Here is a 23,789-nt window from a genome sequence, read left to right as displayed (position 1 = left end):
TGGGTTGCCATTTCCCTCTCCAGGGGATGTTCCCAACCCAGGGATCGAACCTGGGTCTCCTGCATTGCAGGCGGTCTCTTAACTGACTAAGCTACCAGGGAAGTCCTTTTCTAAGGCATATCATTATCTAATATGGAATAGTAATGTAACTGCCCTACTTCCTCTTATATGTAGTGATTGCCTGCAGCATGCATAGACAACATATATTCCCAGTTAATTCAAACCCCCTCTTTTGACCCACTGAAAAGTTAGTTAATCTCTTCATAAAACCTGTTGACCAGACCTCCTAACAAATAGGCTGGCTAGAGGATCAGTTCTTGTCATGTTCCCTGCCAACCATCTGTTTTAGATATTAGTGAGTCATGAAATGCCTAAAAGCTATAGTCTGAAAGAGACTGAGAGCAGAGGACCTGAACTGTCAGAAAACAAAATAACATCCTTGGGCTTCAAGGGCTGTTAGGTATATTGTCTAATCAAGCAATGATAGGAATGATGATTAAAATCAATAGTGACTCTACAAATGTCAAAACTAAAATGCATCCTAGTTTCTGGAGAAACCACCAAGATGGTGCATAGGCTTTGGTTACCTTTGTTATAGGATAGCTGCTGAAAGTTTGTAGCAGAGGCCATGCATGTAGACTAGTTGAGTTTGGTCAGTTTATGCTGAGCACCTAGTATGGGCTTTCCCTGTGGCTCAGCTGGTAAAGAATCCACCTGCAATGCAGGAGACCTGGGTTCGATCCCTGGGTTGGGAAGAGCCCTTGGAGAAGGGAAAGGTTACCCACTCCAGTATTCTGGCCTGGAGAATTCCATGGACTTTATAGTCCATGGGGTCGCAATGAGTTGGACACGACTGAGTGACTTTCACTTCACTTCACTTGTTCACCTAGTATGGTGGTACTATAGGGAGAGGTAAGACCTATTCTGTACCCTATGAGAGTTCTCAGTCTTCAAGGGAAGATATTGTTATTGAACCAAACTTGGATCTGCTCGCCTGTGTGCAGTGAAGACAATCTACTGATACCGGATTGTGGTGAAGGAACATGCAGCATTTATTGCCAAGGCCAAGCAAGGAGTATGGGCGGCTGATGCTCAAAACTCCTGAACTCCTTGATGGCTTTCAGGGAAAGGTTTTTAAAGTCAGGGTGATGGAGAGGGTTTTGGGGTGTATGATCAGTTTATGGCCATTCTTCTGGTTGGTTGGTGGTGAGGTAGTTGGGTGTCAGCATCCTCAACATTCTGGTTCCAACTTGTCTGGGATCTACATGCTTATGTCAGCATGCAGTTAACTTCTTCTTCTTGGTGGAGGTTTCAGTATCTGCAAAACAACTCAAGGATGTGGCTTAGGATATTATCTATAGCCCTCGAGGAGGAACTAAAGGTCCTAGATTTTATTTAATGTCTGTATTATTTTCTCTTTTCTTTGTTCCTGCATTTTCTCATTTTGATTAAATTTGTTCTTTGAAACTAGGGGAAAGCCTTGGAAGCTAAAGTTTTTCTACAAACGAGGCAGGTAGAGGACTCGGATGGGGGTTCTGTCCTGGGAAGGCCCCATAGGGTCCTTCTGGGTTACAGTATCCCACAACTATCTGTGCTGTGACTAACATGGCTACCATGGAGCACTTGCTGTGCATGCACCAAGCCTCATACCTACCGAGGACTTACTTACATTGTCTTGAATGCTCTTATCAGTCCTCTAGGGAGGTATTATCTCCAATTTACAGATGGGGAAGCAGTATTTTTTTCCCCTGCCTGTTATCATGCTGCCTCACAGCCATGCAAAGGACTTAGTCTGGAATCTGACAGGTGAAGGTCTAATCTTGACTCTGCTATATACCTGTGGAGTCTTGAGGACATTTCTTAATTTATTTGAGCCATAGTTTCTTATCTGTACAACAGAGTTAGTAATATCTGCCTCAGCTCTCAGCTTCAGTGTCAGCACCTTCAGAAAGGCCTTACTCAACCATTCTAAGGAATCTTATTCCCATCTTCACAGTCACTTGATCTCATTATCCTGTTTTAATTTTGTTATAGTCTTTATCACCATCTGAAAGGATCTCATGTGTCATTGGGTTACATGACTATTATCAGCCTTCCCACTTGATTGTAAGTTTCATGAAGTCGTAGTCACCCCTCTGTCCCCAGAATCTGGTTCCTGACACACAGTAGGCATTCAATAAGTATTACATGAATGGGCAGTGGTCTAAGCAACAGTAATGGAAAATAATTGTATTTATATTTCATGTCCTTGTGAATAGTTTCACTAGGTTTTCTTAGAAAATAAGTCATTGAAAGCTTTGAACTGTGCTGTTAAGATAGGTAGAAGCTTTGAAATTTTTTTACCCATGCTGAAGATTTAAAGATAATTCCACTGCATGATGGGCCATCCTTGACCTGAGCTGGGCTTTAAAAAAAGGAGCAATGAGGCAAATATAACATACAGACACAAAAATGGGGATCTTTCCTTTATGTGACTGGGGGAGATGCTGAGAGAAATGTGTAACCAGCACTCATCTGAATAGATGTTTGGCCTTCACTCTCTCCCACAAGCATTAACCTCAGAGTAAGTGACATGTCATACTGTATCTACCAAAGGCACCTCCGGCCGGTACTGACTTGTTTATCTTTGCCATCGTTTCAGGATTCTGAGAAGCGAACCCCACTTCATGTGGCTGCGTTTCTGGGAGATGCAGAGATAATTGAACTCCTGATTCTGTCAGGTAAATACCAGCTGTGCTTAAAAGTCAATGGCATGTGAAAATTTAAATAACCAATTTACTAGATTGACTACTACAAAGAACCCAAACAAAGTTTCTTTATTGTGCTTGTGGACATTTATTTGGTCATTGATTTTGTCAGTAGACAAGGGACAATACAAGACATTCTTAGTCATTTTTCAATAAGAAGAATGTCTTGTATTGTCCACTAATACAATATTGTAAAGTAATTAGCCTCCAATTAAAATAAATAAATTAAAAAAAAAGAAAAAGAAATGACTTCTCCAGTAAAACATTTTTATGTTGCTTTGAAAGTCTGATTCCTGACCATCTTAACAAGTAGTCAGGCCCAGTATTGTGGATGCATTCTGTACATTTGGATATCTGTTTCTTTCATTGTAAAAAACTAAAAATTAAAGAAGGAAAATGGATTCCTTTAAATCTACATGAATACACATAGATATGTGTGTATTTACATATTTTTAAATTTCATTGGACAGGGAGGCCTGGCGTGCTGCAGTTTATGGGGTCGCAAAGAGTTGGACATGACTGAGCGACTGAACTGAACTGAAATGAAATTGCATTGCAAAACAGTACTATTTTGTTTAACTTAACCTCATGGAGGTTAGGTTAGATACATGACTATAATGTAATCAAAGCATAAAAATATGGGAAAAAATGAAACATCAGTTTCTGGATAGTAGTTACCTCTGAGGAGGCAAATAGAGTGAGAGGTGTTTTCAGGGGAAGGTATAAAAGAGACAGCAATTCTGTAAAATACTTCATTTTTTAAAAATTGGGAGTAAATATATGGCCAGCACATGTTGTGTGCATACTGGTCTTTATGATACTGTCTCTTTATTTTTCTATGTATTTTAAATATTTCATCAGATTTTAAAATACCAATATTTTCATTTTTGGAAACCTATATACTTGGGGGGAATCCCAGGTGGCTCAGTGGTAAAGAATCTGCCTGTCAATACAGGAGATGCAGAAGACATGGGTTCCATCCCTGTGTCAGGAAGATCCCCTGGAGGAGGAAATGGCAACCCACTCCAGTATTCTTGCCTGGAAAATTCCCATGGACAGAAGAGCCTGGCGGGCTACAGTCCATAGGATTTCAATGAGTTGGACACGATTGCATGACTAAACAACGCATAAGCACCTTTACTAGATAGCATATTGAAAAGCAGAGACATTACTTTGCCAACAAAGGTCCATCTAGTCAAGGCTATGGTTTTTCCAGTGGTCATGTATGGATGTGAGAGCTGGACTGTGAAGAAAGCTGAGCACCGAAGAATTGATGCTTTTGAACTGTGGTGTTGGAGAAGACTTGAGAGTCCCTTGGACTGCAAGGAGATCCAACCAGTCCATTCTGAAGGAGATCAGCCCTGGGATTTCTTTGGAGGGAATGATGCTAAAGCTGAAACTCCAGTACTTTGGCCACCTCATGCGAAGAGTTGACTCATTGGAAAAGACTCGGATGCTGGGAGGGATTGGGGGCAAAAGGAGAAGGGGACGACAGAGGATGAGATGGCTGGATGGCATCACTGACTCGATGGACGTGAGTCTGAGTGAACTCCGGGAGTTGGTGATGGACAGGGAGGCCTGGTGTGCTGCGAATCATGGGGTCGCAAAGAGTCGGACAGGACTGAGCGGCTGAACTGAACTGAACTGAAGCACCTTTACTTGGTACATCTCACCCAAAACCAGCATGTGCTTTCTCCTTTGAGTATTTGCGGGACAAATCCCTGGAATGGATCTAAGCATGTGCATGAGTCTCAGTGCGGATTGCATGCAGGCTAGCTGGCTTTCTTCTTCATTCTTTTGGTTTCAGTTCAGTTCAGTCGCTCAGTCATGTCCGACTCTTTGCGACCCCATGAATCACAACACGCCAGGCTTCCCTGTCCATCACCAACTCCCAGAGTTCACCCAAACTCATGTCCATTAAGTCGGTGATGCCATCCAGCCATCTCATCCTTTGTTGTCCCCTTTTCCTCCTGCCCCCAATCCCTCCCAGCATCAGAGTCTTTTCCAATGAGTCAACTCTTCACATGAGGTGGCCAAAGTACTGGAGTCTCAGCTTTAGCATCAGTCCTTCCAAAGAATACCCAGGACTGATCTCCTTTCGAATGGACTGGTTGGATCTCCTTGAAGTCCAAGGGACTCTCAAGAGTCTTCTCCAACACCACAGTTCAAAAGCATCAATTCTTCGGTGCTCAGCTTTCTTCACAGTCCAACTTTCACATTCATATATGACCACTGGAAAAACCATAGCCTTGACTAGATGGACCTTTGTTGGCAAAGTAATGTCTCTGCTTTTGAATATACTATCTAGATTGGTGTTAACTTTCCTTTCAAAGAGTAAGCATCTTTTAATTTCATGGCTGCAATCACCATCTGCAGGGATTTGGGATCCCCCAAAAATAAAGTCTGACACTGTTTCCACTGTTTCCCCATCTATTTCCCATGAAGTGATGGGACCAGATGCTATGATCTTTGTTTTCTGAATGTTGAGCTTTAAGCCAACTTTTTCACTCTCCTCTTTCACTTTCAGCAAGAGGCTTTTTAGTTCCTCTTCACTTTCTGCCATAAGGGTGGTATCATCTGCATATCTGAGGTTATTAATATTTCTCCCAGCAGTCTTGATTCCAGCTTGTGCTTCTTCCAGCCCAGCGTTTCTCATGATGTACTCTGCATATAAGTTAAATAAGCAAGGTGACAATATACAGCCTTGATGTACTCCTTTTCCTATTTGGAACCAGTCTGTTGTTCCATGTCCAGTTCTAACTGTTGCTTCCTGACCTGCATCTTGGTTTGGGGAGATTCAAATCTGGAGGAAATGCCGCTGCCCAGAGACTATGCAAAAGACCAATAATAAGGTTTTGACTTTGTTTGCAGTAGTAAAGGGAAATTGTAGAATTCCAAAGTCAGCTATGCAAAGATACGAACTGATACAGTATTGGAGTAGTATTGGAGAAGAACACTGAAAAAGAATGGTGCTGTGATGCACAAGGAATATTCACATTGCCCTTATTTTTGTTGTGGTGGTGTTCTTGAGGTAGCTTTTCTCAGGAAACAAGTATTCTATACCTTGCAATGCTTGTGCTACATGCTCCTGACAGTCTCATGGAGATTAGGTTAGAATTTGTGGAGTATTTTTTGTGCTCTTGAGAACAGGCCTTCCTTCTGATAATTCTAAAGATGTTTCAAGGCTGTGTTCCAAACAAATATGTAGTACTTGGCACTGGCACAGTCTGTGGCTAACAGCCAGTGCACACCTGGCTGGTTGCCCCAGCAGTAGAAATTTGGCCCATGGAAAATTATAGGCAGAATTGGTGGACGTGCAAAATAAAGACTTTTGTGGTATGAGACCTAATGATCCCAGCAAGCTCTACCTACCTTCTAAGTGTTGTTTTAAAACAGCTCAGGGTTCTCAGAGGAATGTTTGGTTCATGACTGTGCAAATTTAGAACTTTGTCTTATATCCCCAGCTATGCTTTTTGTGTGTGTTGGTTTGTTTGTTTTTCTACATTTGAAGGGGAATATTTTAATTCTTCAGCATGGAGGTGACCCATCTATTTTTTTCCCAGGCATCTAGGGTCTGATAATCAAGAGACTTGGTTTCACCTTTCCTTTATGTGGGCATGGAGCACCCCAGCCTCTTTTAAACAGGGCTCATTCAGAGCCAGGAGAAACTGTTCTGTATCTCTTGATCTGTACACCTGTTTCCTTAGCCCAGTCATCTTGGAAGAATCACTGTGCTATTAATGCCTCTAGTATAATTTCAGGTGGCACATGCTATGGAATTTTTCCTCCTTCCCTCGTCAAATTAGGAAGACTTAGGATACGGAAGAGAATTGTGAAGGTTCTTTAGGAATTTTACTCAACTGTGGAAGCTTAGCAAACTCTTGGAATTCTCATGGTTTTAATTTCCCTGAAAGGTCCTTTATTCATTTTGTATAGTATATTCCTAAACAAATATCATTGCAAGAGCAGTGATTTCATCTCTAGACTTACATCTGGCAGTTGACCCTTTAGGGAATCCAACCAAATTGTTTTCCAGTTTAATAATGAATGAGGTGCTAATTATTCCCATGTTGGACAAATCATTTGACTTTGCCAGAATCTCCCATTACAGCTGTGTTCTCCATTGTTGTATTAACTTACAGAGCATAGTGTAACTCAAGCCCACTAAATTCCTACTGACATTATCTTTTGTTAGCTAGGCAGATGGAACCCTGAGTGTCTCTGAGTAGACAGCAAGGAATTCAGGCCTTGCAGATTTCCTCTTCTTATAACTGCTTCTGGCTTTATTTTCACCACCTGCTTGTAGCTTCTGTTTTGGAACTGACTGAGTCCGGATTAAGGCAGAGAGAAGGTCAAGAGCTTGCTAAATCATTTGCCTGGAGATATATGAATGAGATCAGTGTGAACCAATCAGTAGCTAAGAGTTAAGAGACTAGTGTTGAGATATAAGGAGCAGAGCACACAGAGAAACAGCCATAGTAACAAGACCTTGTAGAGAAATTCTGGAAACACACAGGGTTAGAGAGAGAGTTCTGAGCTGAAGGAAGAAAACTGGGAGTACACACCCGGTAACATGTGAGTGTTTGTGAGTTGTAACTATTAATTAAAAAAAAAAAATTAGAATGTAGGCCACCAAACAAGTGGTATTCCTATGAAATTATTTCCTGTGATTTTTCAAAATGTGATTACCACTCCCAATGCAAATTGCCTCCAGAGCTGGTGGCAGGTCATTTTTTGGATTCTTTCATGCATAACAAATATTCATCCTTTGAGGTTGGATTTGATTTTTGGGGGGGTCTAGAAAAGAGGGGTAATTAAATGAGGCAATGCTGATTTTGGTCTCCAATGCAGTGTGATTATAAAGTAATGGGCCATTTGCTGATAGGCATATAAACTGGCCCCAAAGGCAACTCCAAGGGGAATTTTTAAAATGTTTTGAGCAATTGCCACATATTTGGAATTATCATATACTCTTCTTAGGTCATTGCTTTGCAGGACAGTGTTTGTTTTTAAAAAATCAATAGCAAGCTGATCTCACTGTATTATAATCATATTTCATGTGATCTTTCTTTCATATTTATTTCTATAATTAAAAGCCAAACATTGGCTGGCCTGTTCTCGCTGGCCTGTAAGATTTTTAGTCATTTGATCTATCTTTTTTCTTTGTCCTACTTGTTTCTAAATGACACGGTGAGAAGAACAGAAATATTGCCTCCGAAAATATGCTCAGAGTTCTCTTTACTCCTGTTATCTATGAAAATAAAATCAAGCAGTAGTAGGGATAAGATTAAAAAAAAAAAGATATTTTAGAGTTCATGCCTGATAACTTTTAATTAGGTCTTGGTTTCTGGAGAATCAGTATAACCTGGTGCTTTAAAAAAAAAAAATTAAAAACGTGCTTGGGGGAAAAAGCATTTGCCTTTAAATCATTAGACATGCTGACTCTGTGTCCTTCAGTGCACAATGGTGCCTGACAGGCAGGTAAATAACATGAAGCTTCCTTTAGAAAAATCAGTTATAAATATTCAACTCAAACCATCTGACATCTCCCTCTGACATGTAAACAAGACTGTCCGATAGACAGAGGAAGAGGATGAGGAAGCCAGTCTCACGAGATGACACTGAAGAAATATGCGTCCCCATTCAGATAACTCTGCTTTTGTCATAATAATTTTGTTGTTCTGGGAGAGGTGGTTTCCCTGGCAGCTGCCTCTTCAGCCTTGTGGAGGAGGATTAGTGGAGGAATGGAAGGCTTACACAGTGACTGAATCTACTCCCTAGATTTCTAATTAGCTTTCAATTTCTCAAGTGAGTCCAAAGCTGCATGAACACAGTGTGGTGTTTGTTACACATGGGGGTGTATGTTGCTTTATGTTACCCAGCAAGCTCAGCGGCATTTTTCTCCTTAAAAGAGTTTTGATACTAAAAGCCACATTTGAATCTACATAAAACATTTTTTTTTAGAATTTTAGAATACATAAACAGTAAAAATAGTAACTACAATATTAATGTATACATATAAATTATAAGAAAAATAGGGGGAATACGCAAAGAATATAAATAAATGGTTCTCAGGGAATGAATACAAGTGGCTAATGAACAAACATATTAGAAGATGCCCAATCTCATTGTTAAATAGGCAACACAGAAATGTAAGACCATTTTCTTCCAGTCAGATTTGCAATATTTTAAGTAACTGATGTGCACAGTCACTTCAGTTGTATCCAATTCTTTGCGACCCTTTGGACTGTAGCCCACCAGGCTCCTCTCTCCATGGGATTCTCCAAGCAAGAATATAGGAGTGGGTTGCCATTTCCTCCTCCAGGGGATCTTCCTGACCCAGGGACTGAACCCACATCTCCTGTGTCGCCTGTATTGGCAGACGGGTTCTTTACCACTAGTGCCACCTGGGAAGCCCTTGTACTAACAGCTGCTAAGTTGCTTCAGTCGTGTCCGACTCTGTGCGACCCCATAGACGGCAGCCCACCAGGCTCCCCCGTCCCTGGGATCCTCCAGGCAAGAACACTGGATTGGGTTGCCATTTCCTTCTCCAGTTGTACTAACAGCAGTTTAGCCCAAAACTGTTGGACCCAGTCAGTGATGAAACAGACAGGGGCCAAACAGGAGGCCTAATAGGTCATCACCGGTCCCCAGAAGAGGAAGGCAACATTTGGAGTGAGGGCTGCAGACTGTGTGACTTTCTTCTGATTGGTTGGTGGTGAGGCAACTGGGCAGTGCTCCAGGAATCTTCTGCTCAGCCTGAGGTTACCATCCTCCACTTGAGTGGTGGCCCCAGTTCTGGAGAAGAACTCAAAGAGATTGTTATGCATATTCCTTGAATAATAATAATAAATAACTGATAATATCAAGTATTGATGAAAATGTGAGGAAATAAAGCAGTCATACACTGTGAGTGTATAAATTGGCACACTTTGAAGGGTTGAAACTATTAAAACCAAAAGTACATGGTCAGTGACACAGAAGGTCCATTTCTAATTATGTATCCTAGAAAAATACTTACACATTTGCATAGAGTCATTTTATGGTTGTTCATAGCAGCATTGTTTACAGTGAAATATTGGAACACATATTTGTATATAAGACATAAATCAGGATCTCATATACCAACTCAGAGTAGTAGTTTTCTTCAGGGAGTGAAGAGAGTCCAGCATTGGGAGTGATTCTCAAAGGGGCTTTACCTAAATCTATAACAATCTATCTTTTAAAAGAAGAATACGTTAATGTATTACTCATATGATCGAAAATGTGAAGCAAAATAGGTCTTTTGCTGTTCATGGTAATAGGTAGTTTTCACAGCTCTGGTTCAGACTAGTCCGGCTGAGGAGACGGGGCTGTGTTACCCTGTCTGCCCACCCCATGGTGCGAGGGAGTTGTGACGGCCCACAGAGGCTTCATGTGGTGTCTGTTCAAAAGCGCCCATGGAAGTGGCTTCTTCCCACCGAAATATGTGGCTAGTTCCAGAGGAATAATTAGGGTCTCGGATAAAATGGATTTCTGCTAATCCCTTTAGCCCAGATCAAGTCTCATCAGAACCCAACTTTACAAATTTGTTTGACATCTCACTGGCCTTTAATATAATATACCTTTGTTAAAAGACTGCTAATCCCTAATAATTTGTCAAGAAGGATGTTGTCTGCCCTGTGAGATAAATATGCTTAATGACTAAAAATAAAATAATGCATGTGATTATATAGTTTATATTCAGGAATATATATTATATTCAGGAGCACACATACATATATCCACACCCTTGAGAAATTCTCCATTCTTCAGAACCTATATTTCTAAAGTTCTGGAGAATCTCAGTTTTCTTAAAACTGTATCGCCTACCCAGTGAGACACTGTTATTTCTCTTCTGCTGCTGCTGCTGCTAAGTTGCTTCAGTTGTGTCTGACTCTGTGCGACCCCATAGACGGCAGCCCACCAGGCTCCCCCGTCCCTGGGATTCTCCAGGCAAGAACAATGGGGTGGGTTGCCATTTCCTTCTCCAATGCATAAAAGTGAAAGTGAAGTCTCTCAGTCGTGTCCAACTCTTAGCGACCCCATGGACTGCAGCCTACCAGGCTCCCCCGTCCCTGGGATTCTCCAGGCAAGAACAATGGGGTGGGTTGCCATTTCCTTCTCCAATGCATAAAAGTGAAAGTGAAGTAGCTCAGTCGTGTCCGACTCTTAGCGACCCCATGGACTGCAGCCTACCAGGCTCCTCCGTCCATGGGATTCTCCAGGCAAGAGTACTGGAGTGGGTTGCCATTTCCTTCTCCTTTTTCTCTTCTAGTCTTAACCTAATTCTTGTGACATTCTAAACTCATGATCTTGCTGCTTCTACTGGACTCAGTATTGCCTCCTGTCTGGCCAGAAAGCACATAATTGATACAAAGAAAAAAACGAACAAACAAACAAAATGTGTTGTTTGTACCAGGCAAACAAGAGCACAAGATACAGCATCTGACTTCGCATCAGCAGAACTTGCCCTGACTGTATTATGCTTCTAACCTGTGCTCTTTGGTTCCAGGAGCTCGTGTGAATGCCAAGGACAACATGTGGCTGACCCCGTTGCACCGGGCTGTTGCCTCCAGAAGTGAAGTGAGTGATTATCTTATTTAATCTAGCACCACCAGTTTCTTGAAAGAGAGAAATGCTTTCTGCTGAATTAGGGATTCTCACTGGTGAGCAAAAGGCTCTAATGCAAAACCTCTAATGCGAGAGGGCGAACAGCTGTTTATTTAAGTACCTCCTGCCTGCCCGGCATGGTGTTAGGGGCTACCTGGGGTGGTCCAAGATGGCATTATCCTTGACTTCAGTGAGTTCTCAGTCTGGATGGGATGCAAACAGGTGAGTAGATCAGTACAGTGTCATAACTGAATTGGAGGAAGAAGCAAATAACTGTCTTCTTGAATAGACGAAGTCTTCCAAGAAGAGACGTCAGTTAAGCTAGTCCTTAGAGGATGCGTAGAGGTTTACAAGGCCAAGAAAAGGAGAGAGGGCTGAGGCAGGAGAACACAAGGGTCATGGCTGTGAACAATGGTGGATTCAGTTGGATGTAGCTGGAACACGGGGTTAGTAGAAGATAAGTCTGATAGTAGAGGCTGGGTCAAGTAGCAGAATCCTGGGTGTCCTCTGAGCAGTGGGGAGTGTTGACAAGCAGAGATAAGCGTAAACCTGACAGAGTTTGGAACAAGTGAGGGTGAGATGGCAAAGAACTCCCTGGGTGAATGGTGACATCGTTAATCAGTTCTGTTTGAAAGTGCCGAGTTTGGTAAATATGTCACCGAAATGTAAGCACCATGACAGTAGGGATCTGTGTTTTGTTTCTTGATGTATCCCAAGCCTGGTACATTGTAGGTGCTTGGGAAATAATTATATTTTGAATGCTGGAAATTTGGGTGAGGATGGCAAATATGTCTTAATTGGAGACATTTTGTCTATTTAAATTTAAAGTAATTATTGATAGGTGTGTTCTTATTGCCATTCCATTAATTCCTTTGGTTGTTTTGTAGTGTTTTTTTTTTCTTCTTTTGTTCTTTTCCATTGTGATTTGATGCCTATATTGAGTGTTTAGATTTTTTTCTGTTTTTTTATATGTATCGATTATAGGTTTTGGGGCTTCCCAACTCGCTCGGGGTAAAGAATCCGCCTTCCAATGCAGGAGACACAGGAGATGCAAGTTTGATCCCTGGGTCGGGAGAGCCCCTGGAGGAGGAAATGGCAACCCACTCCAGTATTCTTGCCTGAACAATCCTGTGAACATAGGAGCCTACTGGGCTACAGTCCATAGGGTCACAAAGAGTAAGGCGCAGCTGAGTGACTGAGCACATGGAACATTATAGGTTCTTGGTTTGTGGTTACTATATACACGCACACACATTTATATTGATGATCTCAGGTTTTATATATGTGTGGGTCTTCCCAAGTGGCACTGGTGGTAAGGAACTGCCTCCCAGTGCTGGGGACGTAAAAGACGTGGGTTCAGTCCTAGGTCTGGAACATCCCCTGGAGGAGGGCATTGCAACACACTTCAGTATTCTTGCCTGGAGCATCCCATGGACAGAGGAGTCTGGCAGGCTACAGTCCATAGAGTTGCAAAGAGTCAGATACAACTGAAACAACTGAGCATGTATATATGTGTGAATATATATATTCACACATATATATTGATGATCTAAGTTATATGCATGTGTATATATATATATACACACATATATTAGTGATCTCTTAAGTTCAAACACATTCTAACACCCCCACGTTTTTATTTTCCCCTGTTATGTTTAATATTTCTAGCATCATGTTTTAAATTTTTTTGTTTTGTGTGTCTCTTAACTACTTACTGTGGATATAGATGATTTTCCTACTTTTATGTTTTACCTTTTTACTAGCTTTATAAGTGATCTACCTTTCATATATGTTTGCCTTTACCCATGAGATTTTTCCTTTCATAATTTTTATATTTCTACTTTTGGCCTTTTCTTTTTCACTAGGAGAAGTCCCTTTAAGATTTCTTATAAGGTTGGGTTAGTGGTGCTGAATTCTTTTAGCTTTTACTTGTTTGTAAAATTCTTTATCTTTCCTTCAAATCTGAATGATAACCTTGCCAGGAAGAGTATTCTCAGTTGTAGGTTTTTTTCCTTTCATTGCTTTGAATATATAGTGCCACTCCCTTCTGGCTTGCAAGGTCTCTGCTGAACGTCAGCTTACTATACATAGCTGGTTGCTTTTCTCTTACTATTAATTTTTAGATTTTTAATATATTTTTAAAAATTTATTTTATTGAAGTATAGTTGTTTTACAGTGTTGTGCTAGTTTCTGCTCTACAGCAAAGTGATTTAGAAATACATTTTTTTGTCATTTTAGTTATAGTATGACTTGATGTGGACATCTTTGGGTTCCTCTTGTTTGAAACTCTGGATGTCTTTTTGGATCTGGATGTCTATTTCCTTCCCTAGGTTAGGGAAGTTTTTAGCTATTATTTCTTCAAGTAAGTTCTCTGCCCCTTTCTCTTTCTTTTCTCCTTCTGGGACTCTTATATTGCAATGTTGGTATGCTTGATGTGGTCTGGAGGTTTCTTAAAGTATTCTTATTTCTTTTAATCCTTTTTTTCTTTTTTATGTTTAGCTTGGGTGATTTCCACTACTCTTCCAGATCACTGATTATTCCTCTGTATCATCTAATCTACTATTGATTCCTTCTAGTGTATCTTTCATTTCAGTTAGTATATTCTTCAGCTTTGTTTGTTTTTTCTTTATATTTTCTAACTCTCTTAAAATTCTCCCAGTTTTCATCTATTCTTCTTTGAAGTTCACTGAGCATCTTTTTTGATGATCAAAAAATGATCATTTTTGATCATTACCTTGAACCCTTTATCAGTTAGGTTGCTGTCTCTACTTGCGTTCTTTTTCTGAGGTTTTGTCTTGTTTCTTCATTTGGAGCATATTTCTCTATCTCCTCATTTTGCCTAATTCTCTGTGTTTATTTTCCTGTACTAGATAGGTCAATTACATTTTCTGATCTTAGAGAAGTGGTTTTATGTAGGAGACATCCTATGGGATCCAACACCACTTTCCCTTCTGGTCACCAGAGCTATGTGCTCTAGGGGTACCCCCATCTGGGCTGTGGGTGCCTCCTCTGATGGAGCCGGGTCAATTATTGTGAGCTTTCTGGGAGGCAAGGCTGGCTCCAAGCTTGTTTAGCTGTGAGGTTCTACCTCGTGTTGGGGGCCCACTGGAGGATGTGGTAGGCTCCCCAAGCAGTTGGCTGTGCAGCCTGGGGGCTGTGGAGCTGGTGCTAGCGGGCAGGTAAGCCCCCAGCACTAATAGGCTATTGGAAGGATTCTAAACTGGCACTTGCCAGTGCTGACATCACGGTAGAATGAGCTCCCCCAAGGAGATGCCACCAGTGTCTTCATTCTCAGGTGAAGTCCCAGGTGCCTTCTGCCTCTCAAGAGGCTATCCAAGAATAGCAAGTAGGTCTGACCCAGGCTTTTTTCAAGCTACGACCTCTGCACATGCTCTTTAAGAGCAGTCTGTTTCCTAAGTTCTCTGGCTCTCCTGAACATAAGCCCCACTGGCTTTCAAAGCAGAGGTTCTGGGGACTCATCTTCCTGCTGCAGGATCCCAGGCTGCAGAGCACAGTGTGGGGCTTGGACCTCTCGCTCCTTGGGGAGGACCTCTGTGATCATGATATTCTTCCCATTTATGGGTTTCTTACCCAGGTATATGGGTCCTGCGTATACAACATCTTGGCCCCTCCTATCTTTCTTGTTGTAGTCTGTTCTTTATATCTTTTGTTGGGGAAATCCTTTCTACAAGTCTTCAGATCATTCTCATGGATGGTTGCTCTGTAAGTAGTTGCAGTTTTGGTGTTCCTGTGGGAAGAGGTGAATTCAGGCACTTCCCATTCTGCCATCTTGGCTACAGCCCATTCCTCCTTTTTAAAATTAGATCCTATATCCATTACTTTCAGTTCAGTTCAGTTCAGTCGCTCAGTCATGTCCGACTCTCTGCGTCCCCATGGACTGCAGCACGCCAGGCTTCCCTGTCCATCACCAACTCCTGGAGCCTACTCAAACTCATGTCCATTGTGTCAGTGATGCCATCCAACCATCTCATCCTGTCATCCCCTTCTCTTCCCACCTTCAACCTTTCCCAGCATCAGGGTCTTTTCCAATGAGTCGGTTCTTCACATCAGGTGGCCAGTGTATTGGACTTTCAGCTTCAGCATCAGTCCTTCCAATGAATATTCAGGACTGATTTCCTTTAGGATTGACTGGTTGGATCTCCTTGCAGTCCAAGGAACTCTCAAGAGTCTTCTCCAACACCACAGTTCAAAAGCATCAACACCACAGTTCAAAAGCTATTACTTTATGCCTCCTCTAAATAACAGGTGGGGAAAGCATACTCAAGGTGGGAAGACCAGAGAAGGTTTGGACTGGTCTTTTGGAGTTTGACTATTAGAACTTGCCAAAGAAGATACATGAGTTCAGCGGGCATATCTGTCTGTTGCTTAGATTGGCAAACACTGATATTCCTTACACAAATATGTATTAAAAGCCATTTCTTCTTTGAAAGACTTATAAACCCTATATTGTCTTTAAAACCTCTTTGCATCTCAAGCATGGATAATTGATCCCTCTCAGGGTTCAAGGCTCAGGGTTCAATTAGGGAATGAGAACCACCATGATAAATGCAGATATTTATTATAGGAATTAGACCTTACACAATTGTGTGAGCTGCTGGGGAAGTTTATTTATTTATGTAAAGCTGTCCTCTTGGTTTCTGTGTGGTCCTAAAGTCACTGTGGGCCAGCAGTTGAAAAGAAAAACTAGATATGAAATGGGGGAAAATAGGGACAACCTGGAACCCCCATCTGTATCTCATTGCTCAACATTGCCCATGTGGGTGTTCTGCAGAAGAAGCTGTGTGCTTCACCTCTGAGCTCACACGTGCCTGGCCCAGGAATAGGAGTAATTGAAGAAGATGTGGTAGGATCTGAAGAAGCATTAGCCTGGTACCATCCTGTGCCAACACAATGATGCTACTGGTCACTGGCCCTGTGCACAGGCTGCCATAGCACTTGGCGCCCAACACGCCATCAGTCTGTAGTTTCATGTTTCCCTTCCAGAACATGCAGCTTTCTCAAGGGGCCAACCCTAGATGGAACAATACAGTGGAGGGAATTCCATGAAATATAGTTCAGCTTGGCTAACGTGGAAGAACAATATAAAACTATCATTGAAATTGTTATTCTGTTTTATTAAAAAGATCCTCTAGCTGGTAAGTTCTTTGCAACGAGTGGCATACCTGTTGTTTGTCATTGTATATTTAGCATCTCGCCTGCCCAGGAAACCATTGTTTTTTGAGTGATTCAGTAAAGATTGGGTTTTCCATTTAACCTGTGTTGACCTGATTCTCTGTAAAACTGCTAACGTGGAGCTAGTACACAGCTCAGAGAATGATGGTGGCAACCATCTTTCATGCATGGAACATAAACTAACTTGAAGTTTGTTTATGGGAGTGTCGCACTAAAAGCAAGTTAAGCCACTGGATCCTGCAAAATCAGAATGAGTTCCTAAAATAGCATGCAACACAGATTATCAGTTTAAGTCAGAGATATCAGTGTACATCAACATTTCTGAGCCTTCTTTCCATCAGGCAAATTTCTTGTTTGGATTTCTGTGACTAGGAGAAGAATGTTCATTTGCTGAATTAATTTCCTGAGCCTATTACAGCAATAGGAGTATTAGGTCATAATATTGATTAAACACCCACCCATGCTTGAGATTGTAGAAGCTCCTCTGCAAACAAGAAGGTAAATCAAGACATGGTCATAGCCCTTGAAAATTGTTCCAAATAGATTGATTTATGGAGATAAATCTTTAAGACTTACTTGGTGCTGACCAGGCTGTGTTGTGTACTCCCTTCTTGGCCTAATCCCCACCCTCCTCCTACCTTCATCCCACTCCACACCCACTCCCTGGTGTCCCCAGGGAGACAACACCAAACAGGAAATTAGAGCCAAACAGCATTGTCTTCTTCCTGACTCCCTGAGGCTACCAACCACCTTCTCTTTTTCTGACTGCTCCCACAGCTGTGAAGAAATAGAAGAGTCTCTTGCAAACAGTTAAAGACATTTATTTTGCAATGCTAGGTAACATACATGAGCAAGATTTTGGGCTGCCAGGGAGAATTATCTGGAGTGTTGATGTAAATTATTTCACATTATTTCCCCTGTTAATTCTCAGTGCTTTTTTTGTTTTTCCTTGGAAAAGAACAGCTGTGTATAAAGGAGTGAAATGCCAAGAAACCTGGGGGGTTCCACACATGTTTATTGAAGCCTGTTCTGTGTGGGCCTCAAGTGGATGTGAAGTCTCCCTTCTTAGACATTGTGTTGAGGGCAGATAGTGGGTAGCCAGCCAGCACACAACCAGTAGAAAACCATAGAGCCTACTGTGGTCTGTGTCCAAATGTGACTGGCCTTTCACACATGCGTTTTCTTCTCTAATGAACTGAGGGGCGGCACCAAAGGATTTGCTGAACTTGTCACTTTTCTGTCCCAGAGGCTCTATTGTGGTTAGAAATATTGAAAATGGTTGTATCCCATCTTTGGGGTGTAGAATTAAGAATATTGTGTTCAAATTAGTATTGTCATGACGAATATTTATTGAGCAATTACTGCTTGCTAGGCAATGTGCTAAGCACTTTCTGTACATTATTCCATTTTAACCTCTTGAGTTAATTACTCTCTGAGTCTGACACTGTTATTAATCCTCATTTAGGAAATGTGGTCTCAGAGAAGTTAAGCAACAGAGCCTCAGACAGCACAGCCAATGAGTGGAGGAGGGTGTATCCAGAGAACCTGTTCTCCTAACCACTGTGCTACACTGCTGCCCTCTCATCACATGGGCATCCCTAGGGATACTTGTTCAACTTATAAAGCCTATCTATTTTTGTATCTGTGCAGACAAATATCCAGCAGGTATAAAAGATGTTTTCCAGGTCTGAGTAGGAAGAACATCTTATAGCTTAAAATTTAAACATCATGTTTTTCCCTTCTCTCTAAGAAACACTGTCATTTTGGGCTAAATGCTAATAGGAGAACTGGAAAAATTATATGGGAGACTAGAATGTTGTTGCTTTCCATAAATTATTTTTATGATGATAAAAAGATGATCACATATAGAACATAGATTGTAACTGGGATAGGTAGAAAATAACCATCTTATAACCTGTTTGAAGGTAGATGAGTAGTATTCAGATTTAGTGTGCATTCAGATAATCTGCAGTGCTTGTCAAAAGTACCTGTTCTAACAGTACTACGTATAAAGTAGATAAATACAAGGTCCTACTGTATAGCATAGGAACTATACTCTGTAGCAAATATTATATGTGTGCATATATATATATATACAGTTCAGTTCACGCATACAATTGCATATGTATATGTTGTTTAGTCACTAAGTCGTGTCCAGCTCTTTTGCAGCCCAGTGAACTGTAGCCTGCCAGGCTCCTCTGTCCATGGGACTTCCCAGGGAGGATTACTGGAGTGGGTTGCCATTTCCTCCTCCAGGAGATCTTCCTAACCCAGGGATTGACCCAGGTCTCTTGCATTGGCGAGCAGATTCTTTACCACTGAACCAGTAGGGTAGCCCTTATATATATATAAAAATATATATATATATATATAAAATGGAATCATTTTGCCTCAAACTAATACTCAAACTAACACCTCAAATTAACACAATATTATAAATCAACTATACTTCAATTTAAGAATTTTTGAATAAAGTCACATGCACACACAGACACACAAACGCAAAGTACATGTTCTAGAACCTCACCCCCAGTGATTCTGATGAAGCCTGTAATTGAGCCCAGAAATCTGGGCTTAATTCAAAGAGAAAATTCTGATGCATGTGGTTTACATTTCATACTTTGAAACCTGAGATTAATGTCTGGGAATATTTTAGTATCTGGCCTTCCCAAAGTTTAGAGCCAGTGGTTCTTGAGTAGTTTGAATTCTTTCACATCCCCAAGTCTCCCCTTTATACTACTGTTTCTTAGAATAATTTTACTCTAATAATAATTATAATGATAAAGCACACATTTGGTTTAATAGTGATATTTTTAGAAGAATAATCTGAATAATTTGAACAAATTAGGCACCAATTTATACAATTCTTACAGTATATGAAATTGCTGTAGTCAATAGAGGATACAGGGTAAAAGCCCCAACCAATTATTATTTTACAGTAATAGATTAAATTCCTTCCGGACTTGAGTACAGCCTCAGGGACATTAACACACATAAATGTCTTGTTAATTTTTGCATATTATTATTTAGAGAATTAGTTATTCATTCATGTGGAAAATTCTGAAAGAGATGGGAATACCAGGCCACCTGACCTGCCTCTTGAGAAACCTATATGCAGGTCAGGAAGCAACAGTTAGAACTGGACATGGAACAACAGACTGGTTCCAAATAGGAAAAGAAGTACGTCAAGGCTGTACATTGTCACCCTGCTTTTTTAACTTCTATGCAGAGTACATCATGAGAAACACTGGGCTGGAAGAAGCACAAGCTGGAATCAAGATTGCCGGGAGAAATATCAATAACCTCAGATATGCAGATGACACCACCCTTATGGCAGAAAGTGAAGAGGAACTCAAAAGCCTCTTGCTGAAAGTGAAAGAGGAGAGTGAAAAAGTTGGCTTAAAGCTCAACATTCAGAAAACTAAGATCATGGCATCTGGTCCCATCACTTCATGGGAAATAGATGGGGAAACAGTGGAAACAATGTTAGACTTTAATATTTTGGGCTCCCAAATCCCTGCAGATGGTGATTGCAGCCATGAAATTAAAAGACGCTTACTCCTTGGAAGGAAAGTTATGACCAACCTAGATAGCATATTGAAAACCAGAGACATTACTTTGCCAACAAAGGTCCATCTAGTCAAGGCTATGGTTTTTCCAGTAGTCATGTATGGATGTGAGAGTTGGACTGTGAAGAAAGCTGAGCGCCAAAGTATTGATGCTTTTGAACTGTGGTGTTGGAGAAGACTCTTGAGAGTCCCTTGGACTGCAAGGAGATCCAACCAGTCCATTCTAAAGGAGATCAGTCCTGGGTGTTCTTTGGAAGGACTGATGCTAAAGCTGAAACTCCAGTACTTTGGCCACCTCATGGGAAGAGTTGACTCATTGGAAAAGACTCTGATGCTGGGAGGGATTGAGGGCAGGAGGAGAAGGGGATGACAGAGGATGAGATGGCTGGATTGCATCACCAACTCGATGGACATGAGTTTGGGTGAACTCCGGGAACTGGTGATGGACAGGGAGGCCTGGCGTGCTGCGATATATGGGGTCGCAAAGAGTCAGACACAACTGAGCGACTGAACTGAACTGAAATGAACTGATACCAATATATTTATTCTACTCAAGTTTATTGAATATACATTAGGTGCCAGAAACCTGCCAGGCTTTGTGGACAGTATAGAAAATTGCATGAGACTCAGACCTTTGTCCAAACAACTTACTGTTTATAAAATTTGACATTGTTTATGTCTATAAGGACTCTTATAATCATAAAGAATTACTTACCCATGAGTAATTTATGACCACTTAATGCAATGCACATTTGAAAGTAAGAAAAACAAATATTGGAGGCAACCATTTTTAAGGCACATGTATCCTATTTCTTCTCATCTTTTCCATGTGCCAAAGTGCATGTTTCTGTTTCTTAAACAGGGTTGAAGCGACCTTTTGTAAAAGGAGAAAGTCATAAAAAGTAGAAATAAAGTGACTATAGATGCCATCTCCAGTTCACCATGTGTGATATCCCATGACAGTTCCTCCCTCTGTCTGCTATTTCTGTATCTCAAATAGGAGAGCCTACCATGGAGTGTCATCCAACAAGGCCTACAGTCCTAAGGCCGAGTGTTCCCCTCAGGAGGAATGCCAGCATCCTTACACATTCTTGTTCATTAAAAAAGAAACCAAGGCTTTGAAACAACACCACTCACAGTGTGGCTTGTGACTAGTCTGAGATTTTATCTTTCCTGTGGTGACTTGAGTGAGCATTCAGAAACTTTTAGAAAAATTTGATAAAGTAATTTCATGACTGCGAAACTTAATAAGAAAATAACTGAGTTTATAATTTGTATCTTTGTCTTTTTTACATTTTGTTATTCTAATTATGCATGAGGAATTTGAAATAATTTAAAAAAACTTGTCCTTCACCACAACTAGTTTGAGAAGTACTGTTTAAGTATCCTTTCTTGGTTCAGAAAGTGTTCAGCTTCCCATTCCCCACATAGCTTCTTTTTCACCTAGTAAATTTCTGTCAGAACAAACTCCTAGCTGTAATTTTTTAGCCAGTGGGTAATACAGGAAAAAGACTTCTTTTGATTACAAAAATCATTGATTCCCTCAATAACTATAGAATTACTTCCTCTTCAAGGTAAAATGCTTTCAAGTTAAAATTTTTGAAATAAAAATGCAACTTTAAAAAAAGGAATTATAGTCTTTTTAAATCAAAGCTTCATTTTTGTGAAAATATTACTTTACATTTCTATTAAATGCATGCATCCATTTTTGCAGGCTAAAACTTCAGAATTTAAAACGTAAATAAGTAAGGGAGAATTAACATTTAAGAGTATTTATGTCAGGATACTTGCCTGATACTGTCCACTGAGTAAGTTCTGGGCTAGAAGAAAATGCAGGGGCCCTTAAGACAGCCAGGCTGACAAACCATCTTTAGCCATCATGACTATAAAATGAAGCTGCCTGTCAAATGAGGGTCAGTCCAGATGACCCTTGAGGCCTTTTCTAGTTCTGTATCCTGTATCTCTGTGCATTTGATTCCATAGCCATTTTTTACTACTTGCGTTTTCATTTCAGAAATGGGTTGTTCAGTAGCTAAGTCATGTCCAGCTCTTTGCGACCCCATGAATTGCAGCACACCAGGCTTCCCTGTCCTTCACTATCTCCTTGAGTTTGCTCAAACTCATGTCCATTCAATCAGTGATGCCATCTAACTATCTCATCCATTGCTGCCCTCTGCTCCTCTAGCTCTCAATCTTTTCTAGCATCAGGGTCTTTCCCAATTAGTCCATCATGGTCTTTTCCAATAAAAAAGGGTTAATCCTTGGAAATCAACCAAGAACCCCTCCTTTGTATAACTAAGCATTCCTTGATAGAGTCGCTTCTTGTCAAGTAAGGTGAAACTGCAATTCATTATCTTTGTAGATATTTAAAAAAAATGAAAAATGGCAAAGTTGAAACATTTCATAAAAGTGGAGAAATAAATGTAATGGTTATTCTAGATGTCCGTGAGCTGTGAAAGTGAGTGTTGGTACAAAAGTCAGTCAGTTCAGTCGCCCAGTCATGTTCGACTCTTTGCAACCCCATCATCTGCAGCTAGCCAGGCTTTCATATCCATCACCAACTCCCAGAGCTTGCACAAACTCATGTCCATCCAGTCAGTGATGCCATCCAGCCATCTCATCCTCTGTCGTCCCCTTCTCCTCCTGCCTTTAATCTTTCCCAGCATCAGGGTCTTTTCCAATGAGTCAGTTCTTCGCATCAGGTGCCCAAAGTATTGGAGCTTCAGCTTCAGTCCTTCCAATGAATATTCAGGACTGATTTCCTTTAGGATTGACTGGTTGGATCTTCTTGCAGTCCAGGGGACTCTCAAGAGTCTTTTCCAACACCACGGTTCAAAAGTATCAATTATTCGGTGCTCAGCTTTCTTTATAGTCCGACTCTCACATCCATACAAGACTACAGGAAAAACCATAGCTTTGACTAGACGGACCTTTGTCGGCAAAGTAATGTCTCTGCTTTTTAATATGCTGTCTTGGTTGGTCATAGCTTTTCTTTCAAGGAGCAAGCATCTTTTAATTTTACGGCTGCAGTCACCATCTGCAGTAATTTTGGAGCTCAAGAAAATAAAGTCTGCTTTGTTTCCATTATTTCCCCATCTATTTGTCATGAAGTGATGGGACTGGATGCCATGATCTTAGTTTTTTGAATGTTGTGCTTTAAGCCAGCTTTTTCACTCGTCTTTCATTTTCATCAAGAGGTTCTTTAGTTCTTCTTCATTTTCTGCCATAAGGGTGGTGTCATCTGCGTATCTGAGGCTATTGATATTTCTCCAGCAATCTTGATTCCAGCTTGTGCTTCATCCAGCCCAGCATTTCTCATGATGTACTCTGCATATAAGTTAAATAAGCAGAGTGACAATATACAGCCCTGACATAATCTTTTTCCTATTTGGAACCAGTCTGTTGTTCCACGTCCGGTTCTAAGTGTTGCTTCTGGACTCGCATACAGATTTCTCAGGAGGCAGGTAAGGTGGTCTGGTATTCCCATCTCTTGAAAAATTTTCCACAGTTTGTTGTGATCCACACAGTCAAAGGCTTTGGCATAGTCAATAAAACAGAAGTAGATGAGCTGGAACGCTCCTGCTTTTTCTGTGATCCAACAGATGTTCACATTTTGATCTCTGGTTCCTCTGCCATTTCTAAAACCAGC

General features: G+C 40.9%; 1 protein-coding gene across 3 annotated transcripts in view; it reads left to right on the top strand.

The window, feature by feature from the left end:
• ANKRD44 (ankyrin repeat domain 44) overlaps window positions 1–23,789 on the top strand; it is a 313,852-nt gene that overhangs the window by 166,687 nt on the left and 123,376 nt on the right. For all 3 annotated transcript variants that reach the window (XM_055572997.1, XM_055572996.1, XM_055572998.1), the window contains exons 4-5: window positions 2,642–2,720; window positions 11,281–11,351. In XM_055572997.1, the coding sequence (XP_055428972.1) occupies window positions 2,642–2,720; window positions 11,281–11,351 (150 nt within the window). The remainder of the gene's footprint in view (window positions 1–2,641; window positions 2,721–11,280; window positions 11,352–23,789) is intronic.

Source organism: Bubalus kerabau, chromosome 3, assembly GCF_029407905.1.
Source record: "Bubalus kerabau isolate K-KA32 ecotype Philippines breed swamp buffalo chromosome 3, PCC_UOA_SB_1v2, whole genome shotgun sequence".
NCBI classification, from domain to species: Eukaryota; Metazoa; Chordata; class Mammalia; order Artiodactyla; family Bovidae; genus Bubalus; species Bubalus kerabau.
Note: the sequence above shows the minus strand (reverse complement) of the source record. Positions and strands in the feature narration are given on the sequence as shown.